The sequence below is a fragment of the Prionailurus viverrinus genome, chromosome C1 (assembly GCF_022837055.1).
Source record: "Prionailurus viverrinus isolate Anna chromosome C1, UM_Priviv_1.0, whole genome shotgun sequence".
Lineage (NCBI taxonomy): Eukaryota > Metazoa > Chordata > Mammalia > Carnivora > Felidae > Prionailurus > Prionailurus viverrinus.
This window is the reverse complement of record NC_062568.1, coordinates 145679832-145701804: the sequence shown is the minus strand read 5'-3', so window position 1 is coordinate 145701804 and position 21973 is coordinate 145679832. Positions and strand designations below refer to the sequence as shown.

General features: G+C 34.3%; 1 protein-coding gene across 12 annotated transcripts in view; it reads left to right on the top strand.

Annotated features, from left to right (window-relative positions):
* ADGRL2 (adhesion G protein-coupled receptor L2) overlaps window positions 1–21973 on the top strand; it is a 190614-nt gene that overhangs the window by 27776 nt on the left and 140865 nt on the right. For all 12 annotated transcript variants that reach the window (XM_047870865.1, XM_047870864.1, XM_047870868.1 and 9 more), the window contains exon 2: window positions 9673–9845. In XM_047870865.1, the coding sequence (XP_047726821.1) occupies window positions 9773–9845 (73 nt within the window). In that variant the 5' untranslated portion in view covers window positions 9673–9772. The remainder of the gene's footprint in view (window positions 1–9672; window positions 9846–21973) is intronic.

Sequence of the window (21973 nt, the reverse complement as noted above, 5' to 3'; positions counted from 1 at the left end):
TTTTTAGAGGAGTCAACCATACCAGCCATGCAATCTAAGAACAGAAGTAGGAGTCGGTTCGGTTCTTTCACTTAGACTACAAGTTTATTTCTAATGTTGTTCATTAATTTACCTTCAGAAATAATTGATATATTCCTTTTCTTTATAACACAATAAAATGCTGTTATCATCCGTTTTGCTTAGAGACGTAGATTGATATGGTTTAGAACATAGGGCTTGATGGAAAGCAACCCTGGCTAAGGCACAAGAACTTGCTCTTTTTGGAAGAAATCCCTGATGTCATCTTGTTTTTAGATCATGTGTAGTTTTCCCATGAAGTCAGAGTGTGAAATATGTGAGCTGCATAAGTCTCAGGTTATTACTATTATGATTGCCAGTGTAATAATGTATAAACAGGTTTCAAAAATGTTTTTCTGAAATAGCAACTCCTTTAGGTGTTTTTTTTTTTTAATTTTTTAATGTTTATTTTTGAGAGAGAGAGAGAGAGAGAGACACAGAGTGAGAGTGGGGGAAGGGCAGAGAGAGAGAGGGAAACACAGAATCCGAGGCAGGCTCCAGGCTCTGAGCTGTCAGCCACAGAGCCCGACGTGGGGCTTGAACCCATGAAACATGAGATCATGACCTGAGCCAAAGTCAGACACTTAACCAACTGAGCCACCCAGGCGCCCCTAGATGTAATTTTTTTTAATATGAATTATTAGAATAATTGGTGAGATCTGTTTTGGTAGAAAGGACAAGCCCTTAGTGAAACGTGTTGCAGTAGCTCTTAAAAATCTTCTTCAAGATTACTTAAGATGGAATCAGGACCGTAAACATATAATTGGAATAATTGGGAAAATGATGAAATAGTAGATTCATTGTGCCTTCCTCCGCTCAAGTTGCTGAACTTGAGGACTACATATTTGTGAGTTGTCCCAACCCTTGCAGTGGTAGGTGAAGATAGGATTTCAGAATGTGCTCCTGATCTCAATTTTGGACTCTCCATCCAGATGATGCTGGTCGATCTAGGTACATATCTGAAGGGAAACACAGGTCCAGAAACTGCTTTTATTTACCTTTTCTCTCATTATTTTGGTATGAAATACACTTAATACCGTTGAGTTTTGGGGGAGTGTAGCAATTATTAGTGCGTATTTTGGGTCTTAGTCATTTTTTTCTCTTTTTTAAAAAATATTTATTTAAGTAATCTCTACAACCAATGTTGTGCTCGAACTCATGACCCTGAGATCAAGAGTCACATGCTATTTCAACTGAGCCAGTCAGGTGCACTATTTTCTTCTATTTTTAATTCTTCTAAGAAGATTATTAACTTTTTGAAGGTAGCAACCATATCTTAATCTATATTATAATTCTTTTTGAACCTAACACAGGACCAATTAATAATATATAAGGAGAAAATAATTAACAAATAAGTAGCACTTCTTTCAGTACTCAATATCAAAAATATCTAGTCTGTAATCACTAGATACTCATTGACAAATTGACAGACATGCATTTATAGTGTTAATATTATCTATTTTAGAAGTAAAAATTGAAAGTTTAGATGATACTGTATATATTGACATAGCTTGTAAATGAGTTGTATCATTTATTGATTACAAAATGCTCTGTGCTATATATTTCACAAAATTTTCTTCCGCTTCTTAACTGTGTATAGTAATTTTTCATATTTATTTTTAAGATAACTTGACATATTTTGCTCAGATTACCTAATTATCTCTAAGAAACCTCTGATGATATTGATGATCTAATATACGACAGATCCTGGGTCATTATTATTTCATTTAGTGGTTGTATATATAGACCAAGAGGGAATCTGAATATTGATCCAGGGAATGACTAGTAACAATGATTTATGAACAAAGGATCCAGTGCAGTGAGCCAAACATAAGATTGAATCTCATGAGCAACAGTGGATTTTTTCTTTTCTATTTGTGTGAACAATGAATGATTAGTCTATAGTATTATAGATGTTAATGTGAAAACATTCTTTCCAGGACTATTTAAGATTCATTGTTAATTATAATTGGAGGAAATACTTAAATTTATTGTTTTAACTTACAAGTGACTTCTCTGGTATTTTGGCTGATAAGAATTATCAGTTTAGAATAATTTTTTATTTTAAATAGTACCGTAAATGAATGAAATTAAGATAGCTTGACTGGAAATACTAAAAATTAAGTTAAATTTTAGCTATCATTACCTAAGGGATGTTAGTTTTACTAATGTAAACATTTTGAAAATCAGCTCATTATTCTCTTGGTATTTTATCATTTTCACAGTCCCAAAATGCTTTTGTTATATTTCCATTTTTTTTAAAGGGAAAGGTAATAAAACATAAAGTAAGTTTTCTGAACTTCTTAATTAGTAGCAATAATTGGTTTGTTGCCAACACTGGTTTTATAAATATGGGTTTATATCCCAACACTGGTATTGACTTACTGTCTTTAAAAACAGGTTAAGTATTCTCATTTCAAGGCAAAATGGAGATAATAATATATATTTCCTCAAGTTGTTGTGAAGATTTCTTGAAGTCATATAGGTAAACTGTTTATGCCTAATTATGTGCCAGGCAAGTATAGCTTTTTATTAGAAAGGGTTATTTTTGAAATAGAATGTAATCTCCCAGGGGTGAGGAGTTTTATCTTTTTTGATCCTTAGTACCCAGCACATAATAGATGCTTAGTAAATATTTGTTGAGTGAATCGTTTAGTGATTAGCAGAAAGATTGGCTTTGTAATTAGCCTTGATTAGAATTCAAGCTCTGCAGGGTACCTGGGTGGCTCAGTCTCTTAAGCATAGACTCTTGGTTTTGGCTCAGGTCATGATCCCATGGTTTATGAGTTTGAGCCCCACATCGGGCTCTGCACTGATAGTGTAAAGCCTGCTTGGGATTCTCTTGCCCCCTCTGTCTGCCCCTCCCCAGCTCATGTGTGCACTTTCTCTCTCTCTCAAAATGGAAAAATAACATCAAAAAAGAAAAAGGAATTAAAAAAAAATTCAAGCTCTGCCACTTGCTAGCTGAATAACTTCAACTATGAAGATCAGATTTCTGATCTTTATAATAGTGACCTAATAAAAGATTAGTGACACCTGTCTAATAGAGTGTTTCTTTCATACCTAGTATGCAGTCAAGAAATAATTGCCAGTTGCAATACCCATAATTTGTATTTCACTAAAAAACTTGCATCAGAATTCTAGACTACTAGAAGTTAAAAGTTATAAGGAAATGTCTTAAAGTTGGAGATGGCCGCCATTTAAAAATAGCTTTCCCAGAGCGCCTGGGTGGCTCAGTTGGTTGAGTGTCAGACTCTTAATTTTGGCTCAAGTCATGATTTCACTGTTGGTGAGATAGAGCCCCTCCTCTGGCCCTGTCAGCCTATCAGCATGGGGCCTGCTTGGAATTCTGTCTCTCTCTCCCTGTCTCTGCCCCCTCCCCAGCTCGATGCTCTCTCTGTCTCTCTCAAAAATAAATAAACTTGAAAAAAAATAGCTTTCCCTTTCCCGCAAATGGGGAAAAAGCTAACTTCTCGTATTGTAGGTGGATTATAACTTAACAATATATACAAAATGTTAAAAAACATATTTATGAGGGGGTTTTTTTTGGTAGAAAAGTTGGGGAAGCCATCAACTTTTTATGATCTGTATGGTAATACTTTGAATGGGGCATGTACTTCATGTTTTTTTTTTCTTTTGAGACTCAATTTGCAAGTTTATGTTCAGTCATAATATGGCCCCTACATTGGTCTGAGAATGACAGCAATTTGTTTTTATTATTTCCACTGGAAGGATTTTAATGAAGAGAATGGCGGACTGCCCCGCGCTGTGTCTCCAGCGCCCACAGTTACAGGCCTCTTTTGCATGCTCAGCATGGCTGGTCGATGTTCTAGCGGATTGCTGATGTAATTTACTAGGAGCATTCCCGAACTCTTCTCCTTTCTATTCTAAGACCTCTCTTAGAAGAATTTATTTCTTCACAGTGCAGAAGTTTCAGTAAAGGGTAAGACCAGAGATGCATGTTAAGGGGACTTTGGCAGAAATAGTTTAATTAAAGTACTCTGGGCTTGATTTCAGTGTCCACAGAAATGAAATGGAGAAAGAGGGTGGTGACCAGTGATTGGCCGCGTGGTTTTAGGATCTCTGTGAGCATTCCCAGCCCCAAACAATCTCTGTGAAGGGAAGGAAAATAAACTTCAACGCAAAAGAACGTTGAATGTCTAGAGCTAAAATAAGCTCACCGATTAGCAATAGCGAGGGTTTACTTAGACAACTTACTGAAAGAAAACTCCCAAGAGTGTCGATGTTTTGTCCGATGTTAACGAGAAGGGGGAATTCTGGCCTGTCAGGATTGCGCATAAGATATTTCTAGAAAGTGAACACCCTGAATGAGGTTTAAATTGAAATGAAACTGTGTTTTATTTTTCATCTTCTAAGCCTTTGCACGGGGGACAGTGGGGTTAGTATTATCCTTTTTTGTTGTTGTTTTGTTTGTTTTGGCTAAATATAGAAGAACAGCTCTCTTTTGCTCGTAAATTCTGTTCCATAATTATTATAATTTTATAGCACAAATAAGATTAGAAAGACTGATTTTGTATAGCTTCCTTTGGCTTTCATTTAGCACCGACATACATTTAGTGCGTGGAATGAAGCATTGAGGTTTCATTGTATACGGCATTAGTCATAATAACAAGGATGGGTGACTTTGGTAGGTCTCATGCTTAGATGGTGCTTTTCTTTCCCTGTTCTCCTCGTGCTTTTAGTTGTTTGGGGTGTAGCATCCAGTGGTCTCCATACCTCAGTGTCCGTGAATGGAAATCAAAGACAAAGCTTAAGATACGAATCTTTATGTTACCTTTACTCTTAATACAATATCAACCTTATTAACCAGTTTTTGAAAATTTGAAATTATCTTTTTCTCTTATTAATCGTCTTATTTCACTGATAGTTATAAACAAACTGTTTCTATTTTTGCCAGAGAGGCATCATCACATACGAGGTTAAATGTTACTTCCTGGTACTATAACATATATACCTGAATATTAAAACTGATTAGTAGTATTTTCCTAATTTTGTTGACAGTTTAAAGCCTGGGATGTTTCATGCAGCTAATAAATATAAGCAGGTTACTGTTTAAAAAAATCTTTTTTAACGTTTATTTATTTTTGAGACAGAGACAGAGCATGAACGGGGGAGGGTCAGAGAGAGAGGGAGACACAGAATCTGAAACAGGCTTCAGGCTCTGAGCGGTCAGCACAGAGCCCGACGCAGGGCTCGAACTCACGGACCACACGAGATCATGACCTGAGCCAAAGTCGGACGCTTAACCAACTGAGCCACCTAGGCGCCCCAGCAGGTTACTGTTTTAAAGAGCGCACCTTACTTACTTAAATAGTGTATAAGTAAGTAGTGTATAAAACATTGAGGAGTATTGGAATATAAACAATGCTGAGGCATATTCCTGGAAGTCATTTGTATGGCCTTGGAAGGGTTAGTAGTAACGATGCTTTAATTGACTTTTTACATGACAGAGTAGGAGGACATGTAGATCTAAAAAAAAAAAAAAAATCTTAGGTTTGGTAGCAATAGGACTAGGATGAAATTGTTTGAATCTTCTTATTTGAAGGGTAAGAACAAGATTGTACATTAGAAGTGGGTTGGATATTTAAAAATCTTGGTCATAAAAATCATAGTTTACCTTGTTTCGGGTTTTATTAAGAAATGAACCATTACTTAGCTTTATGAGGAGTTTGAGCTGCCTTTATAGTCACAATTCCTCACCAGAGTTCTTGGAAAAATGTTTTCTAAAATCTAAGGACAAACTAGTTATTATATTTTTAATGTTTATTATTTTTAAGAGAGAGAAAGAGACACACACACACACACACACACACAGTGTGAGCCGGGAAGGGGCAGAGGAGAGAGGGAGACACAGAATCTGAAGCAGGCTCCGGGATCTGAGCCGTCAGCACAGAGTCCGACACAGGGCTCGAACTCACAAACCCTGAGATCATGACCTGGGCCGATGTCAGACGCTTAACTGAGGGAGCCACCCAGGCATCCCAAGAAAACCTGGTTATTAATATGGAGAATTACTTAATCTTTCTGTTCTCTGAAAGGAAATTTAATAGCTTTCTTCTGATTTTGTTCCTTGTTTTTGTTTTACATTAGAAGGTTTTACTGAGCTTCATTTTGCAGGTAGTTAAAGGAAGTTTGAAGGGAGGGGTCTGGTAGCTACATGTATGCCTGTGAATGTCCTATGCCTCCACTTTGATGAGGAGCAATGCTTTTCCTAAGATTAGTTTCACCATGTTTGATTATTTATTCATTCTACCCTTAACTGATTGTGGTTTGTTAAGTATTTCAAATTTCATTAACTTTTTTTAATGGAAGGTTGTTTTTAATTTGGATCACAGCAGTAAAATCTTTTGACTTAGTTTTCAAAATTGCGTTTAAAGCTTGAATTTTTGTAAATGATTTTATTTGATGGAAAGTGATTGGATATAGCTTATAGAATGAAAAAGAATTTATTCTGTTTTTGCTTATTGCACAGACAGATGGACATAAGCTTTATTTGCATAAAGGAAGCTATGATTTTATTGCATTCCAGAACCGGTTTCTGTTTGTTAGAAATAGTCATTTATACTAAGCCTCATAATTGACTACAGTGTAATTTTAGAATTGTGTTTCTCATTCTCAAACCTTAAAATTGTGTTTCACGTTCAAACCTTAAGAATACACTTAAATTTTAGTATCGTTAAAATCTGTTCATGAAATATCTGTCCTGGCCAAAGACCACAAAAGAGGTCTTGGTTGTGCGGTTTCCTCCTCGTTTTCCCCTTACTAACAGAGGTTTTCCTATCTTGGCAGCTGTTTCCTACAAGGCAGTCATCAGTCTCTGATTTCTTCCTTCCCTTTCTTCCCACAAACAAGGGCTCTTTCAAATAGCAGATGACCGAAGACAGACTAATCTTGGATCACTTTAAGAAAGTGGAAATGTGTTCAAGAGTTGTGCTTGTGGGCAAGCAGCCTGTATGCATGTCATTGAAATGAAAATGCTCATTACAAGCAGAACTTGGACAGCTAGAGTTCTTTTTGCTCAAATCAGGAGCATTCCAGAGGCTGACTTCATTTTACTTGTACTAATTAATGTGTCTCATCCACACATTAAAATCATTCTAATTGCTTGATCAGATCATTGAACAATATGGAGGATATAAGAAATTGTTCCTTGATTCGCCTTTTCAGTGTGACGGGCCATGAAATTTTCTGACTTCTCTTTATGCTTTGTATAAAATAGCTTGCAGTTTTAAGGCAGGTACTTTGCCACAGCAGTTGTAAACCACACGTTTACTTTTGGTTTTGTCTTTTGAATAGTCTTTGGGAGTTCTGTGTGAAAAAAGAATAGAGAGATAGCCACTTCTACACAGTTGTGTGCCATGTTTCCCCAGCAGATTAATTTTTGATATGTCATTCTTCTTTTTATATTTTTGGCATTCAGGAGAGGAAGTTTGCTCTTTCCTTTGTTTTTGTCTTATTTCTTTGGACAATCATCTGAAGTGTTCTCAGAACTGGGTAATGCCATTTCTGACCCCCTTTGTCATGATACCTAAATGTCTTCAGTAGTTTCATAGAGAGGTAAAAAATTGGGCTCTTCTGGGTCATGGAGGGATGTATAGGGAAGCAGTTTTATCTCTGAAATCGTAGGCATGATAAAACAAAATGCTTATTATGGAAATACCTTGCTAATTTCATCTGTGATTTTATGGATCTTTATATTTAAATACTAGATAAGAGCTTCAGATTAATTTTTTACATTCTTTTTGTTGTGGTTATTGGTAACGCAAGGGTAGTGACTTTGTAGTGTGATAAGTATTCCCAACTATTTAGAATATGACTGCTTTTGCATTGAAGTTATATCATAGTGAACTGATAATAGAATATAGTGAACTGATAGTCAAATATAGTAAACTGCTAATAGAACCACATATGATATGTAAAATGTGTAGCAAATGCAGAGTAGCTTAGATAATGTGAAAGAGAACTCCATTGTTATCTAGGAAAACTTGTTTTCTAAATTTTCTTTATGCTTTAGTGTCAGCATCTAAATTACGTAAGACTTATTTTTTTTATAGATACAACTTCAGAATAAGGGATACTCCCCTTACTATGCTACTCCACTCTTAAAAACTCTTTATCTGCAGCAGATTAAGGGTAGATTGAGAAAATTTGTATGAGTATTACTTAGAAGAAAGTTACAGGAAGTTAATATGAAGAAACTGTTAAGATATCTCTTTAAAAGAATACATTTTGTAATTTTTCCACCCTCAGGGCAAGACCAGGAGACTGGATGTATTTGAGAACTGTCTGCATTCTATGTGTATTGTCAGGCTAGTATTTACTCTGATTCCTCTTGCTACCCTAGAAAGAAGCGAAATACTTCAGTAGAACCTATTAGCAAATAACCTGGTCTCATGTGATCCTAGGAACTGAGAAATACTGATTAAGTCATGCACCTTAAGTTTTTGTATTCTTTCCAGTTGAAGAACTGGATTCTAAAGGCCAGTCAGAATTAGACTTGGTTCCAGGTTTTATATTATTTACCTCTCTCCCATTTTTTTTTAAATTTTTTTAACGTTTATTTATTTTTGAGACAGAGAGAGACAGAGCATGAACGGGGGAGGGTCAGAGAGAGGGAGACACAGAATCTGAAACAGGCTTCAGGCTCCGAGCTGTCAGCACACAGCCCGACGCGGGGCTTGAACTCACAGACCGTGAGATCATGACCTGAGCCGAAGTCGGCCGCTCAACCGACTGAGCCACCCAGGCGCCCCTACCTCTCTCCCATTTAAAAAACAAATGTGCGACAACCTTGGAGATAAAATCATCATGGTCTTGAGGTTTTTATTTGGGTTCAGTGGATGGACCAACCTAGTCAAGGATATAGGTTTAATCTTAGTAAGATATATTGTGCTATAAAAAATATATATGAAAATCTAAAACGTTAAAATGAAATAGTTAAGAGACTGTTTATTAAACTAGTCCCCGTGTGAATAGCTATAGCAATTTGATACGTGGTGTTTAAGAATGTGGTTCTGGAATGCCATTATTATATAAATTAATGTACACCCATGTGTTAAAAATTGTACATGCTTGTATAGAAAAATAACCTGCTTAATTATATCTTTAATCTGACCCGCAATATAACAGGATAAAATAGTAGATAATACTGCTGTTATCATCAGTAAACACAAAAACATTTATGTATTGATAACATTTTATTAGAGGCTTATATGCTAAAGCTAGTAATTTGATAAAAAGACTGATATGTGGCAAAGGAGACAGGTATATTTTTCTAGAAGGACTTCCTAAGCTTTTCGGAGAAAAACGGTCATTAGGGATTTACATAACTATTCTATGAATTCATAGGTCATGGTTATCTATAAATGATTTTTTGAGCTTTGATCATTTTCTTTATGTAAAGCTCAGATATCCGGTATGTAGGAGCAGCTCCCATATTGGATATAGAATCAAAATATATACCATTTATCTTTTTATAATTAGGAGGAGACGGGAGGGAGAGACAGAGAGTTGCTGGCTGTTATTATTTTTGCATTTATTTTTTGTGACGTAGCAGGACCATAAGAGTAAATGATGGATTTGTTTGTTTTTCAGATATGACGATCAATGATGCAGACTGCTGGGTTCGATGAAGCTGGGCATTTATAACTAGATTCATTAAGGAATACAAAGAAAATATTTAAAGGGATCAATAATGGTGTCTTCTGGTTGCAGAATGCGAAGTCTGTGGTTTGTCATTATAATCAGCTTCTTACCGAATACAGAAGGTAAGATGCAATTTAAATTTTATTTTTTAAATCTGGGCGAACTTAATTTAAACTATGCAATCTTCTCTACATAGAAGTGGCTAGAATGAGTTTTATTATTTTAAGAAGTAGCTGTTAAAAAGATTTCCCGAAAGTCAAATTCCTTTTTTTTGTTAGTTGAATTATTTTCATTACACACAGTTGTAGTACAGAAGAACTAGTGCTAGTAGTCTGAATTTATATTTCACTTACATTTGTATAATATTATTGTAAATAATCCTGAGAAAATGAAAGCTTTGCTTTGGTATATACTTTACACTGACTAAATTTATGCCAGTAAAATTGAAAATATTTTGTGTCAACTTTTTCACTTCATGTTTTGTTTGCTTCTTGAGTAGAGTTATAGTTTAGGTCTAAAAGTCTTAGTTTTTTTTTCATATCTTCTGGAATATGCATTTTTTGTAGTGCTTCATTTTGAATTTTATTTATATCTTTTTGAAGATGGACCTGATTTTTAAAGAAGTAAATATATTTTTGAGGCTTAATTAATCAGAACCATCATTTATTAATTACTATATGGATTTCCTGGTATCCATTATTTCTTTAGTCTTACATACTATTTTCATGTGAAAATAACACCCTTTTAGGTGCTTTTTACAGCGCAGGTCAGAAGTTAATATAGAGCTAAGATATGTTAATTTTATAGCTATTTAGTAGTGGTAGTTATGTATTCAGCGTGAAAATAGATTAATCTTGTAAAATCTGTGAAGAGTACAAAATCCCTGAGACATGCATAGGTTTTATTTGTCCCAATTAAATATCATTGAAGAAAATATTTTAGAATTTTAAAATTGGTTTATATGCACTTTTAAGGGATACCTTCATACCTACCAACAAAACGATGGGTGGAGAAAAAGAGGCATGGTGTCAACTAGTAGAAGCTTATTTTTCCAACATCTTTGTGATGAGCTTCAAAGTGTTAACATTTAATTTTGCTGAAAGAATTTTATTTGAATTATTTGTTCCAAAATTATGTCTCATCATTTTCTTCTTGCCCTCCCAGTCCCCTACTTTCAGTCTGTTGACATAACTTAATAATACAATTCAAATAAATAACAAATTTAGAAATATTTTAAAATAAATTCTATATTCAGAAAGTAGATAATGTTCACTTGGATTTAAGTCACACTCAGAAGTTACAACAGGGTTAAGATTCTGTTTTTAGGAGATACTGCTCTGTGCATCAGAATTGAAAGATACATCAAATCTTTTTTTTTTTTTTGAAGGATACATCAAATCTAACAGTAAAACGTAGTATGTCTGAGTGAATAGTACCATAATGACAAGCAACAAGCAGAAACTGAGTTTAATAATGTGAATCTCTGGCTTGGATTGTTATGAAAATCTTGTGTATATAGTCCATAATTTTACATCGTTTTTTTTTTCGGGGTGGGGGGGTGCACTAACTGAATTCCTGCTGTTATGTTTGAATGTTTTTATACATTTAAAAAAGATTCCAGGTGTGGACCAATGGCTCATTAGTCCACATAATGAAAATTTTTCCAATCAAGATAGAGACCACTTTGCTGGCACAGTAGCTTAACTCAGCAGGGGGGCTAGCAAAGAGAGACTTTTTCATGAGATACTGCAGTTTTATTTCTAGTGTCACCTATCAGGTCAAGATTCATATCTGCTGTTAAGAGAAATTTCATTTTTGGCGCATCAGGCCAGGGGGTGTTGCTTTTGAAGCAGTTCCCTCCTACGGGTAAAAAGAACTTAGGAGGAGCCCACACGGCTAGCTGTGACAGTACACGCAGTTAATGCACACTGTTAGAGTACTGATCCAGCATCACATGGTTTTGTCTTAGAAAAGTTTTACATGACATGATAGTCCTTTATTGCCAGAAAGCAGATAATGTTCTGTGAACACCTATAGAGAAACCCAATCAAAGTTAGGTATGAGAATGCAGGAAAGGAGTTACAAATTTAACCATTCAGCCATTAAGTTTCTTCAGAGCCCTTTTCAAATCTTACAGAGATGAGCGCTTTTTGTATTGTTTCCGGATTCGTACAGATAAAACTCAGATAGTTTCCTAGATGGTTTCTTCCTTTCTTTCTCATTCATTGAGTGACTAAATTGAGCCAGGTGCTTAAGATTCTGCAGTGCAGGAGGCACAGTTCAAGCTCTTGAGGAGCTCATGGTACTGTGCAGGGCTGGAAACCTCAAGTACCTACGGGGGCCTAGGAGGGGAAGTAACCTGAGTGCAGCTGTCCAGTGGAGGTCTGCAGTAGGCAGGAAAATGCTTGCCGGAGGACCCATGATTGCCATTCCAGTATTTAGCCTGCTTTTGCTTGTCTTCTGGCTTTTCAATATAAACCAGACCTGGATTTTAAGCAATAGTACCTAAATAAGATTAAAACAAAAACAATCCTGTGTATTATATATGCCTGCCTTTTCAGGGCTTCTATTTTTCCTCCTCTTTACAATAGTGTTTCACCTTAGTATATTATTTTAAAGGCCAAACAATTTTGGATTTATTTTACATCTATATGTATGAGAGGTAAATTTCCACATTTGCAAGGACTCATTTGTTTTATATTCAGACAAACATTATAAATATGTCATGTTTTCTGTACATATTAAAGAGCAAGCAAACCACTAAACATTTTTGTTTTTTAAGTTTTACCACGGTAAAGCCTAATTATATAAAGGTTTAATTGCTAGAATTAGCTTATCTCCCTTTATCTCTGTCTTCTGTCAACTAGTGTTTAAGAATCAAGGCTCACCCATTAAATTTACTTGTTTTTGCGAAATAAGAATAACGCTTTATTTATTCTTAGAGACTCCTCTCCCCGGTGTATTTTTGAAAATTGTTTAGAATTTCCAAATAAAAAATGATTATAAAAGATCAGACTTTGAAAATATTCTGTAGGTTTTTCTTAGAATTGATTTTATTCTTAGAGAACTAATCTCAAACCCTTCAAAAACCAGTTTTGTTGAGAAACTGATGTGCTTTGATTCTTTTGGCCAATTTTTATAAGCAGAGTAACCACTGTGGAATCATGTATCAGTAAGTAGGAAAGTAAATTGAATTTTTGTGTCCTAGAGAATTAAATTATGCTATATAATGGAGCCCTGGCAAGCCTAAGTCAGACATGTGAAGGCTTGCTCAAGTGACAAGTTACAAATAATGGCAGTTCTTCAGCAAAGTCAGTAAAATGGATTTCAGGGTGAATTGTTTATACAGTGAGTATTTAATTAGATTTCATTAGTCAAAATTTTAGTTAATTAGTTTAAATTTCATTGTTGTTTATCCATATTTCAAGAAAGTTATGCCTGGGAAAATGCTAGATATGCAAGATATAATTTCACCTATTCATTGACATGTATCGAGAAAATTTAAGAATACTGCTGTAGAAATAGCGTCTTACCAATTTTAATTGTACTTTTAATTCTCTAAGCATATTTTACAATGACTTTTGTATTAGTGATACCTTACTAAAAATGATGTTTGGCTGTAGGGTCTTTTTGCTTAGTTGAGTGGCAGAAAAAAGTAGATCCAGGGGTTAAATATGAAATAAAAACTATTTTGGGCATGTATGTATTTCCTTCGGACTGTTCCATAATTTGGAAGGAATAATTGCTTTTATCGCAAGGCTAAACTTAAGAAAGATGAAAATAATTCAGGCCTTTATTCATTCATTCTTTTATTTACATACACATATATGAAAAATGTATAAAATGTATATTCATACACACACTGTGTCAGCATCACAAGGGCAATAATCATTTTTGTTTGTTTATTTCATCAATGTGCCCAAGTGCCTAGAACAATGCCTGGTTTATAATAGGTACTCATTTTATATCCATTACATAAATAACGGAAATCTTTACAGGGAGTCATAGTCTTAATAGAGAGAGGATAATAAACTGTTGTAATAACAGGGTGGTAAGTGCCATGATGATGATATTCACAGAAGCATTGGGATGAAGGGTAGGTGGATGAGTGGATATATACCAGGAAGGGCTTCTAGCTGTAAGTGAGGATGCTTGAGCTGACTCAGTATGAATTGAATAAGCTATGTGAAGACAGTGGTGAGCGTGGTGGTGGAGAAAAAAATCAATGGAGAACAGTATGGTGTGGAATAAAGTATAATAGTGGTTCTTAGGAATATCAGAATCACCTAGAAGGTCTGAAGTGGGGCCCAAACATTGCATTTCTGACAACTTTCAGGGACGATGCTGATGTTGCTTAGTATCACTTAACCATTGTCATATTGTCTTTGTGTGGGTGGTTGAGGTGAGGTGTAGGGGTGCATGGGTGTGGATATGAAGTCACTTTTTAAAAAGTTTTTGAAAAGAAATTATGAATTCACTGTGATTAAGAAGTAGTAACCAGTTGATTACTGGGAGTTACTATTTAATCTTCTCATATGGCTTTTTATTCGTGTGATCAAGCTCCTTGGGCATAATTTTAGGCTCTAAAAAGGGATTTTCTCTCTCTCTCCCTCTCTCTCTCTCTCTCTCTCTCTCTCCAGTATATTGAGAAGGAAAAAAAAATGGAAAAATTGGCTCCAGATTGTAAAAAACAGAACATCTTTTCTGTTAAGAGTAAATGTTACATTTTCAGAGCTCCTAAACCCTTGCTTCAGTTTATCTCTTCTCATTGTGATAACCTTGTTCTTTTTCTTGTTGGGAATAACTACATGGCCATTGCTATGAAAATGCTGAATTAACTTACTGTAGGGACTTTGGATTTCCCAGTCTAGCAAAATTGACTACTTTTGTTCACTTCAGGATATTTTTGATTAGTTGAAAGCTAGGAGGTAAATTTTCAGCCAGGTATGTGGAGATTTGGCCGTATGACTCCTATTAAACTTAATGGGAGTGAGAACTCCCATTAAATTAATAGGAATTGTGCAGCATATCTGTGTTGTCTGCATTTCAAATGTAACCTTAGTTTTTAAATTCACAAGTTACGTAAATTAACAGTGGTTTAAAACAATGCATTGTTTTTTAATAATGATTTTTTATTTATATGTTTAGTGCAGGTCAATGTGATTTTACTCCTTGAAAAAGTACCTAACTATATTGCTCTTAAGATACTTTATTGTATTATATGAGTGTAAGGTAATCTGACTGCAGCAGCTTTCTTCTGCATAGGTAGTGATGTAATTCTGTTTTTAAAATATAAATATTAATGCCATTTACAAATTATATAATACTGCCTCTTATTTTCTAAAAACCAAATGCCTTATAGTGTTACTACCAGGATTCAAGAACAAGGTATATTTGTTCAGGATATGACTCAAAATTGAAAAAATAAGACTAAAATTAATAAGAGGAACTGGCATTTTTAGTAAAGTTAGTTTAGAATATACTTTTGTCATCGTATGTATCAATATTCAGTGTCAACATATGCCATATTTCATATATTAAAGGTTAAATTCCAGTGCTTGGTTGTTGAGACTTTTTTCCTACTTTTCTTCCCACTCTCTACCCTATTTCATTCTCTTTTGCTTCTTCAGTGTCAGAAAAGGTTTGTTGATTCACAGTCTATGTTGATGCACTCCTAGTTCTGTTGCTGGTAGAAAAGTGTTATAAATCAGTATGTCTCACACAATAGCCACCCGATAGACCTCAATAACATTGTATTGCTTGGCTGTTTAATTTTTACTTACAAGCCTCTGTTTTCTGACAGAAAAGACTGTATCCAATACTAAGTAAATAAATCTGTCGTTATGAAATAATACTTTGCTAAAAGAGGTTATGAACTTGTCTATACTAGAGTAAATATTTGAAATATTGATTTTATATCCATAGTAGGCATTTGTCACAGTTATTGTTATAGTTTTGAAAGAATCAACAGTGTCATTAAAAGTAGCTTAATGAAAATCACAGGAAACAGGGAAAGCATCTTAATTTCGCCAAACAATAATTGTGTTAATTACTTCTTACTGAGTAATTTCAGTTTTGATGAATCTTTTGCTTCATTTTTTGAATTAATATACCTTTTCGCTTTTTTATATGCTGTATATTTAGTTTGTGGTATTAGAGAATACGATGATACAAATGATTGAGCACTTCTGAGTATTAATGTAGAACTGGTATGTCTCCAAGAACCGATTTATCTGCCACATTACTAAGGGAATGTTTTACTGAAACATATGCTTGGTACCCTGTGGTACTCTTTATTTTCTTTTCACCTCCTGCATGACAGAGAATGACATATGACAGCCGTGCGGTCTACATGTATTAGACATCAATGTGGATTAGTGAATATCTCATGACATCTTTCAACCCTGTTCTTGAACTCCTTTTGTCAACTTGACAGAAGTGATTCCAGGAGAATACCTAGCCCCGGCCCTGGGATCTCTTGGCTAAAATGTAAGACTGAGAAGGGAATTCCATATCAGAGCTTCAGGAAGCAAAAACAACATTTATAATCCCTTCTTATCAGCATGGGACTCTACTGAGTTTGACTTTTATGTCTGCCATTATTCTTGCTTGGAGGGCTTTTCTTTTCTTAAAAGTACTTCCCCCTTCCCCCCGCCTTCTGATTTTGAATGTAATATGTTCTCATGAGAAGAGATAAAAAAATTAGGAAGTTGAATAAGCATTTAAAATTGCTCATAATTCTAGGACCGTGATATTACCACAGCACACTTCTTTTTTGTTTTATTTCCCAACACTCTTGATATGGATAAAACAAAATTATGATCTATGAAACAAAATTACGTTCTTCACGTCCATATGCTTTTCTATTCTGGTTTTTCATTTATATTATCATAACCTGTATTACTATGTCATTATATGTTTAGATAATGGATTCTAAGACCAGCATGGTAATTTATTATTTATATGTCAAAAATGACTTAATCCCCTGTCTCTACTTATTGGCTATTTGAACTTAATTTGTTTCAAGTATAAGTATAGTAAATATCTAAATCTTTTCTTTCATATTTGGTTATTTCCTGAGACTAGAATTTTAGAATTTTGATTATTACATCAGGCATGTGGACATCTTCAAAACTGGTTTTGGATGATGTGAAATTTTTTGTATGTTGGTGCAGTTTTTCTTATTCTTCAAACTCTATGATAATATCCCTTTGTCATTTTTATTATAAAAAACAATTGCTTGCCTTATAATTCATTTCGTTCTGGTTAATTTTTAATGAAAATTTTAAATAGATATTTATAAAATAATCACAAATTTAACAGTTATCAATATTTTACTTCATTTGCTTTTCTTTTTCTTCTTTTCTTACTTTTTGATGCATATTTATTTTCTTTTGTGAGATCTTCCATTATTTTTATGCTTAAAAGTCCATTTCTTGATATTGGTTAAGTATTTGTTCACTTGGCATTTCTCTGTAACTCCGTGTTTTTACTTAAATTTTTATTTAAATTTTTAATCCATTAGGAGTTGACTTTGTTATTAGTTGAGAGTTCTCAATTAATTTAAGTGAACTAATATTAAGTCATTTGGTGTGAATCAATTTAACTAACAAAGTAGGTAAAATTAGGACATACCCATATAAAAGCATAATGGACACTAAGTTCAAAAAGAAAAAGAAATGAACACAACTTATTTCTACACAGATTGAACTATGATTAAGTGTCATTATTCTGATTCCAGTAATAGTTCTCTTATCTGCTTATTTTTTTTGCACCTAGTCTATTTAATAAATTATATTTTTAAGGGATAACAATTTTGTGAGAGATGAGTAAAAAAACATGACAGCAGCAATTAAAATACCCAGAGTAAAAATAAAGTTTGAATTTTAGGAATTGTAGAGTGTCAAGAAACACAAGAAGTTTTCTGGAAAAAATAGAGGGATTCAAGGGTAGCAGAGTTTTGTTTTGTGTATAGGTTTAATCTAAAAGAGATGAAGTAAAATTCTCATTTATTTTGCTGGGTATTTATATAATGCTTCTTACTACTGTTTTGTAGCTATCTCTGTGTGTGTGTGTGTGTGTGTGTGTGTGTGTGTGTGTGTGTGTGTGTATGTGCGCGCGTGTGTGTGGTGTGTGTGTGTGTGTATTAATCATTAGTTCTCTCTCCCCTTCCTGATTCTTCTTTTTTTTCTTTGTAGTATTAAAATATAAACCAGGTGGTAGATACATCTAATATTTAGCTTTTGATTAGAGGCAATATAATAAGTTTATAAGAAAGAGTCAGGGCTTCATAACTTAGTCAGACACAATAAAAAGGATGGCTGGGGTTGTTGCTGGTGGTAGTGGGGAGAGAGCAATCTTGGATTTTAAGAGAATTGTTTAAGGAAAGCACTTTTTATGATTTTCTTTTTTTGTTGTTTTAAGTAGATATGTTGGATGTGTGAGTTTGTTTCCAGGCAGAAATGGGATCCAGTACAAGGACAGGAATGCTTATCTAGGAAAGGAGAGTGTGCAGTATGATCAGGTAGAGGATGAGTCAGGAAGAGATGTATACAGGAAAAGAAGAAATTTAAGGCAGTCGTGCTGGATGTTTTTAATCTTGTTTATGTAGAGCAGTGCCCCCTCGAAATTTAATGCACAGGTAAATCACTTGGAGATCTTGTTAAAATGTAGATTCTGACTCAGTAATCTGGGATAGGCCTCAAGAGTCCGCATTTCTAATAAACTCCCAGGTGATGCTGAGGTTGCTGGCCTGTGAGAGGACATCTGAATCAAGGAGTTTTGGTTATTAAAATGTTTAGTCTAGAAAATCAGATTTTTCATGACTGATTTTCTACCCGTGCAAAAGGGTTTGTTTCTAACCTTAACAGCACAGTTGAAATACGGAAAAACATCAATTTCAGTTTTATAACTTATTTTATTTAAAAAAGGAACTGAGCTATCTTGAAACTTTACTGAACATTTTTATATTTGGTTATGCTTCTAATCCAATTTTATATGCTTTCGATTGACCTTTTATCTGATGATTTGTTTTGAAAAATCCCTGAGCAACAGTGCAGCCTGACCCTTTCTCCCTAATATTTCCTTCTGTTCCCCACTGATCTGTCCTACTTTCATTCTGTGTTATATGGAAACATTATTTTTAATAGCATTTTACTACAATATTACTTTACTACTTAAAGTAATATTATAAAATCATGTAAGGCCAAGTTGTATATTTTCTTAACCCATTTAGAAAAAGTTTATATTTTCCCAATTTTTCAAAGTCCACATATTTAGAAAAACTAAGAGTTGTAATTTTCACTTTACCATTAATACCCTGACATGTTAGCCTCCTGAGAGAGTAGAGGACGAGAGTACTGGAATGTACACTGGTTATCAAAAACAGCTTAAAGATGTTTTATCTGCTTAAGGTTATTTAATGATTTTTCTACTTTGTAGCATTATGCATAATCAAAGATTTTATTTATTTTTAGTAGTGGACATAATCTGCTTTTACTTTTCCTGTCAGAGATAAAGATAGATTACTGATGTGATTTATTTTAGATTTATGATAATACAGATCACAAATCACATTTATTTCTACATGAAATTTATTAGATTCTTCAGCATTTTAAAGCTGGATAGAAAGTAAGTAAATAGCAAATTTTAAACAAAGAGTTTTCTGTAGGTATCTTAGAGGTCAGAGTATTTTTGTTTTTAGTTTTTGGTAGAATTGAAGAACTATAGACTTAGAAGCACAACTGGAGGTTAGTAGTTATAGAAGTTTTTCAGTTTACAGCTGGAGAAACTAAGAAAGTCTGCAGAGATCATCCCTTTGCCAAGGTCTACTTCCTGCCAGTCCATTTTTCTTTCTGTAGAACTTGATATATAGCTTCAGATCATTGGTGTATTTTCCTGACTCATGAGGCTGTCACTCAACAATATTTAAGATATACTTTAAAATATATTGCTTAACATCGTTTAACTTAAATGGTGCTGATTGAAAAAAATAATGTATTTCAGCTTTTTTTACATTACCATTGCAGATTAAAAACAGTATTAAGTCATGCTAACTCTGCAACTTTCCGGTGATCTTCAGAAGTTACACACCTACAGGCCTCTATTTTTTTAAAAATCACAGTTTCTCTTGGGAAGTACAAACTGTTTGCTAAGAATGATTTACTGCCACAACACTGAAAAACTGAAATATTACAAGAATAATTTTAACTTTTACTATATTTAGTTTATCAGTTGACACTGATTAGCAGTCACCATTAAAAGAGCTGAAAGGATGCCTTCAGAATTCCTCCTGCAGGTATGGGGTTTAGACATTATCTTTTCTCTTTTGTTTGCTTATAACAGGAAGCTTATTTATTCCATTGCTTTGTTTCAGAGTTTAGGCAAATAGAGACTATCCTTGTTAGCTTTCAAAAGCTCTTACTTTTCCTGCATTAATGGCACTCAGGGTACATTCTGTGATCCCTCTTTATTTACCAGAAAGCTTGTCTTTGAGAGCTGTCACTCCATTCTTTCAACTGTGCTGTTAATTGACTGATAGCGAAAATTGTGTGGAAAACCTTTAGTGACAAAGATTGGATATAGGTGTTACTCTAGTCTACAGGCTGGTGAATCTTTGCTTCTTGATCCCATTTCTATTTGTACTAAAATACTAAATATAGACTGGAAGAACAAAGTACATTTAAAAGCATTCAGAAATGTTAAGCAACAATAAAACTCCGTAACCATTTAAATGACAGCAGCTGACTATTTGAATTAACTTTGTGTTTGGCTTAATTTGGGGCCCTAATTATTCCTAACTTACGTGAGTAGATTTCAATTATAGTATCCTGCAGGGATTTGTAGCTAAGGCAACTAAAAGAATCATTTTACATAAAGTACTTTTGTTCAACTGATTAGTCAAGTTAAAACGTAATGATGTAAAATTGAAACCCTTCCGACAAGGTCCAAACAAATTTTTCTAGTAGTTTTGCTAAAAACTGAAGAAAAAAAAGATTGAACTGAGTTTAATTTTAAACAATATTTTGGTCTTTGGGAAGATTTACTTCATTGTAATGCTGATAAATATATAAATATGTCTTAAGATCATGTGTGTTAGTAAAACATGAAAGATAAATTTGTCACAGTAGAAACAAACCTTCATAAGCAATGTCTGTTTTATAATTCTTTATGATTTTTGACATCTTCAAATACATAGCTTTAGAAGAGAAATATAAATAATTTGAATGACTAGCTCTTCGGTGTTTTGGAATGCATTTCAATTGAACACAGATCAGATACTCAATTATTGATTTGAAATGTGATATACCAGTAAGCACCAGGACATGCAATATGGTTGACACTGTGCTACAGTGAATAGACAACTCAGTATTTAACTCACAGTTCCTTTCTCCCCGCTGTCAGAGTCTTTCTCCCCGCTATCAGAGCCCACCGTAATTTTGAACACCTTTACCAACGTAAACTTAAGTTATGATTGTTTGTGATGGATGCTACTTTGGTTCCTTACTAATCTATGTGCTGGAGAGAAGTATAAAAAAAGCACTTGCTGGGACACCTGGGTGGCTAAGTCAGTTAATTGTCCGACTCTTGATTCTTGCAAGAGAATCGACTGCGAGTCACAATGTCACAGTTCTCCGATTGAGTCCCACATCAGGCTCCGTGCTGAGCGTGGAGCCTACTTAAGGATCTCTTTCTCTCTCCCCCCTACCCCCTCTCGCTCTCTCTCAAAAAAAAAAAAAAAAAAAGCACTTGCTGGCATCAATAGACCACTTTGAGGCTTAACCATAACATTTCCCTAGAGTCTTATAGCTGTTTAATATTAGTCTAATACAGTTAATGAAGTTAAAAGCCAGCAGCTCTGTTCTCTCTTGTTAACAACTTTGTGGTCCTCTTTGTCGTCTTCCTCTCTCCTACCCCTTTTTTTACCCCTTCTTTCAGTTTTTGAACATGTATTGTATATTAGTCATTGTCTTTACATACTTATATATGCATTATTTCCTTTAATCATGTCAGTTCTGTGACCAGTTTGTCACTGAGTGAAACTCAGTCTGAAAGGCGTAACGTATAAAATTCAAGGACCTGAACTTTGACTTCAGAGTGCTCTTACTGCTCCAGCCAAGCTATGTTAACAAGTGTTTCTTAAGAACAATGCCAAGAAATCCATGCTTCCACCTGTTCAGTGCCTATTTGTTCTTTAGGATACATTTCAAAAGTTCGTACCTTTAGGATGTTTTTTTCTCATATAAACAGG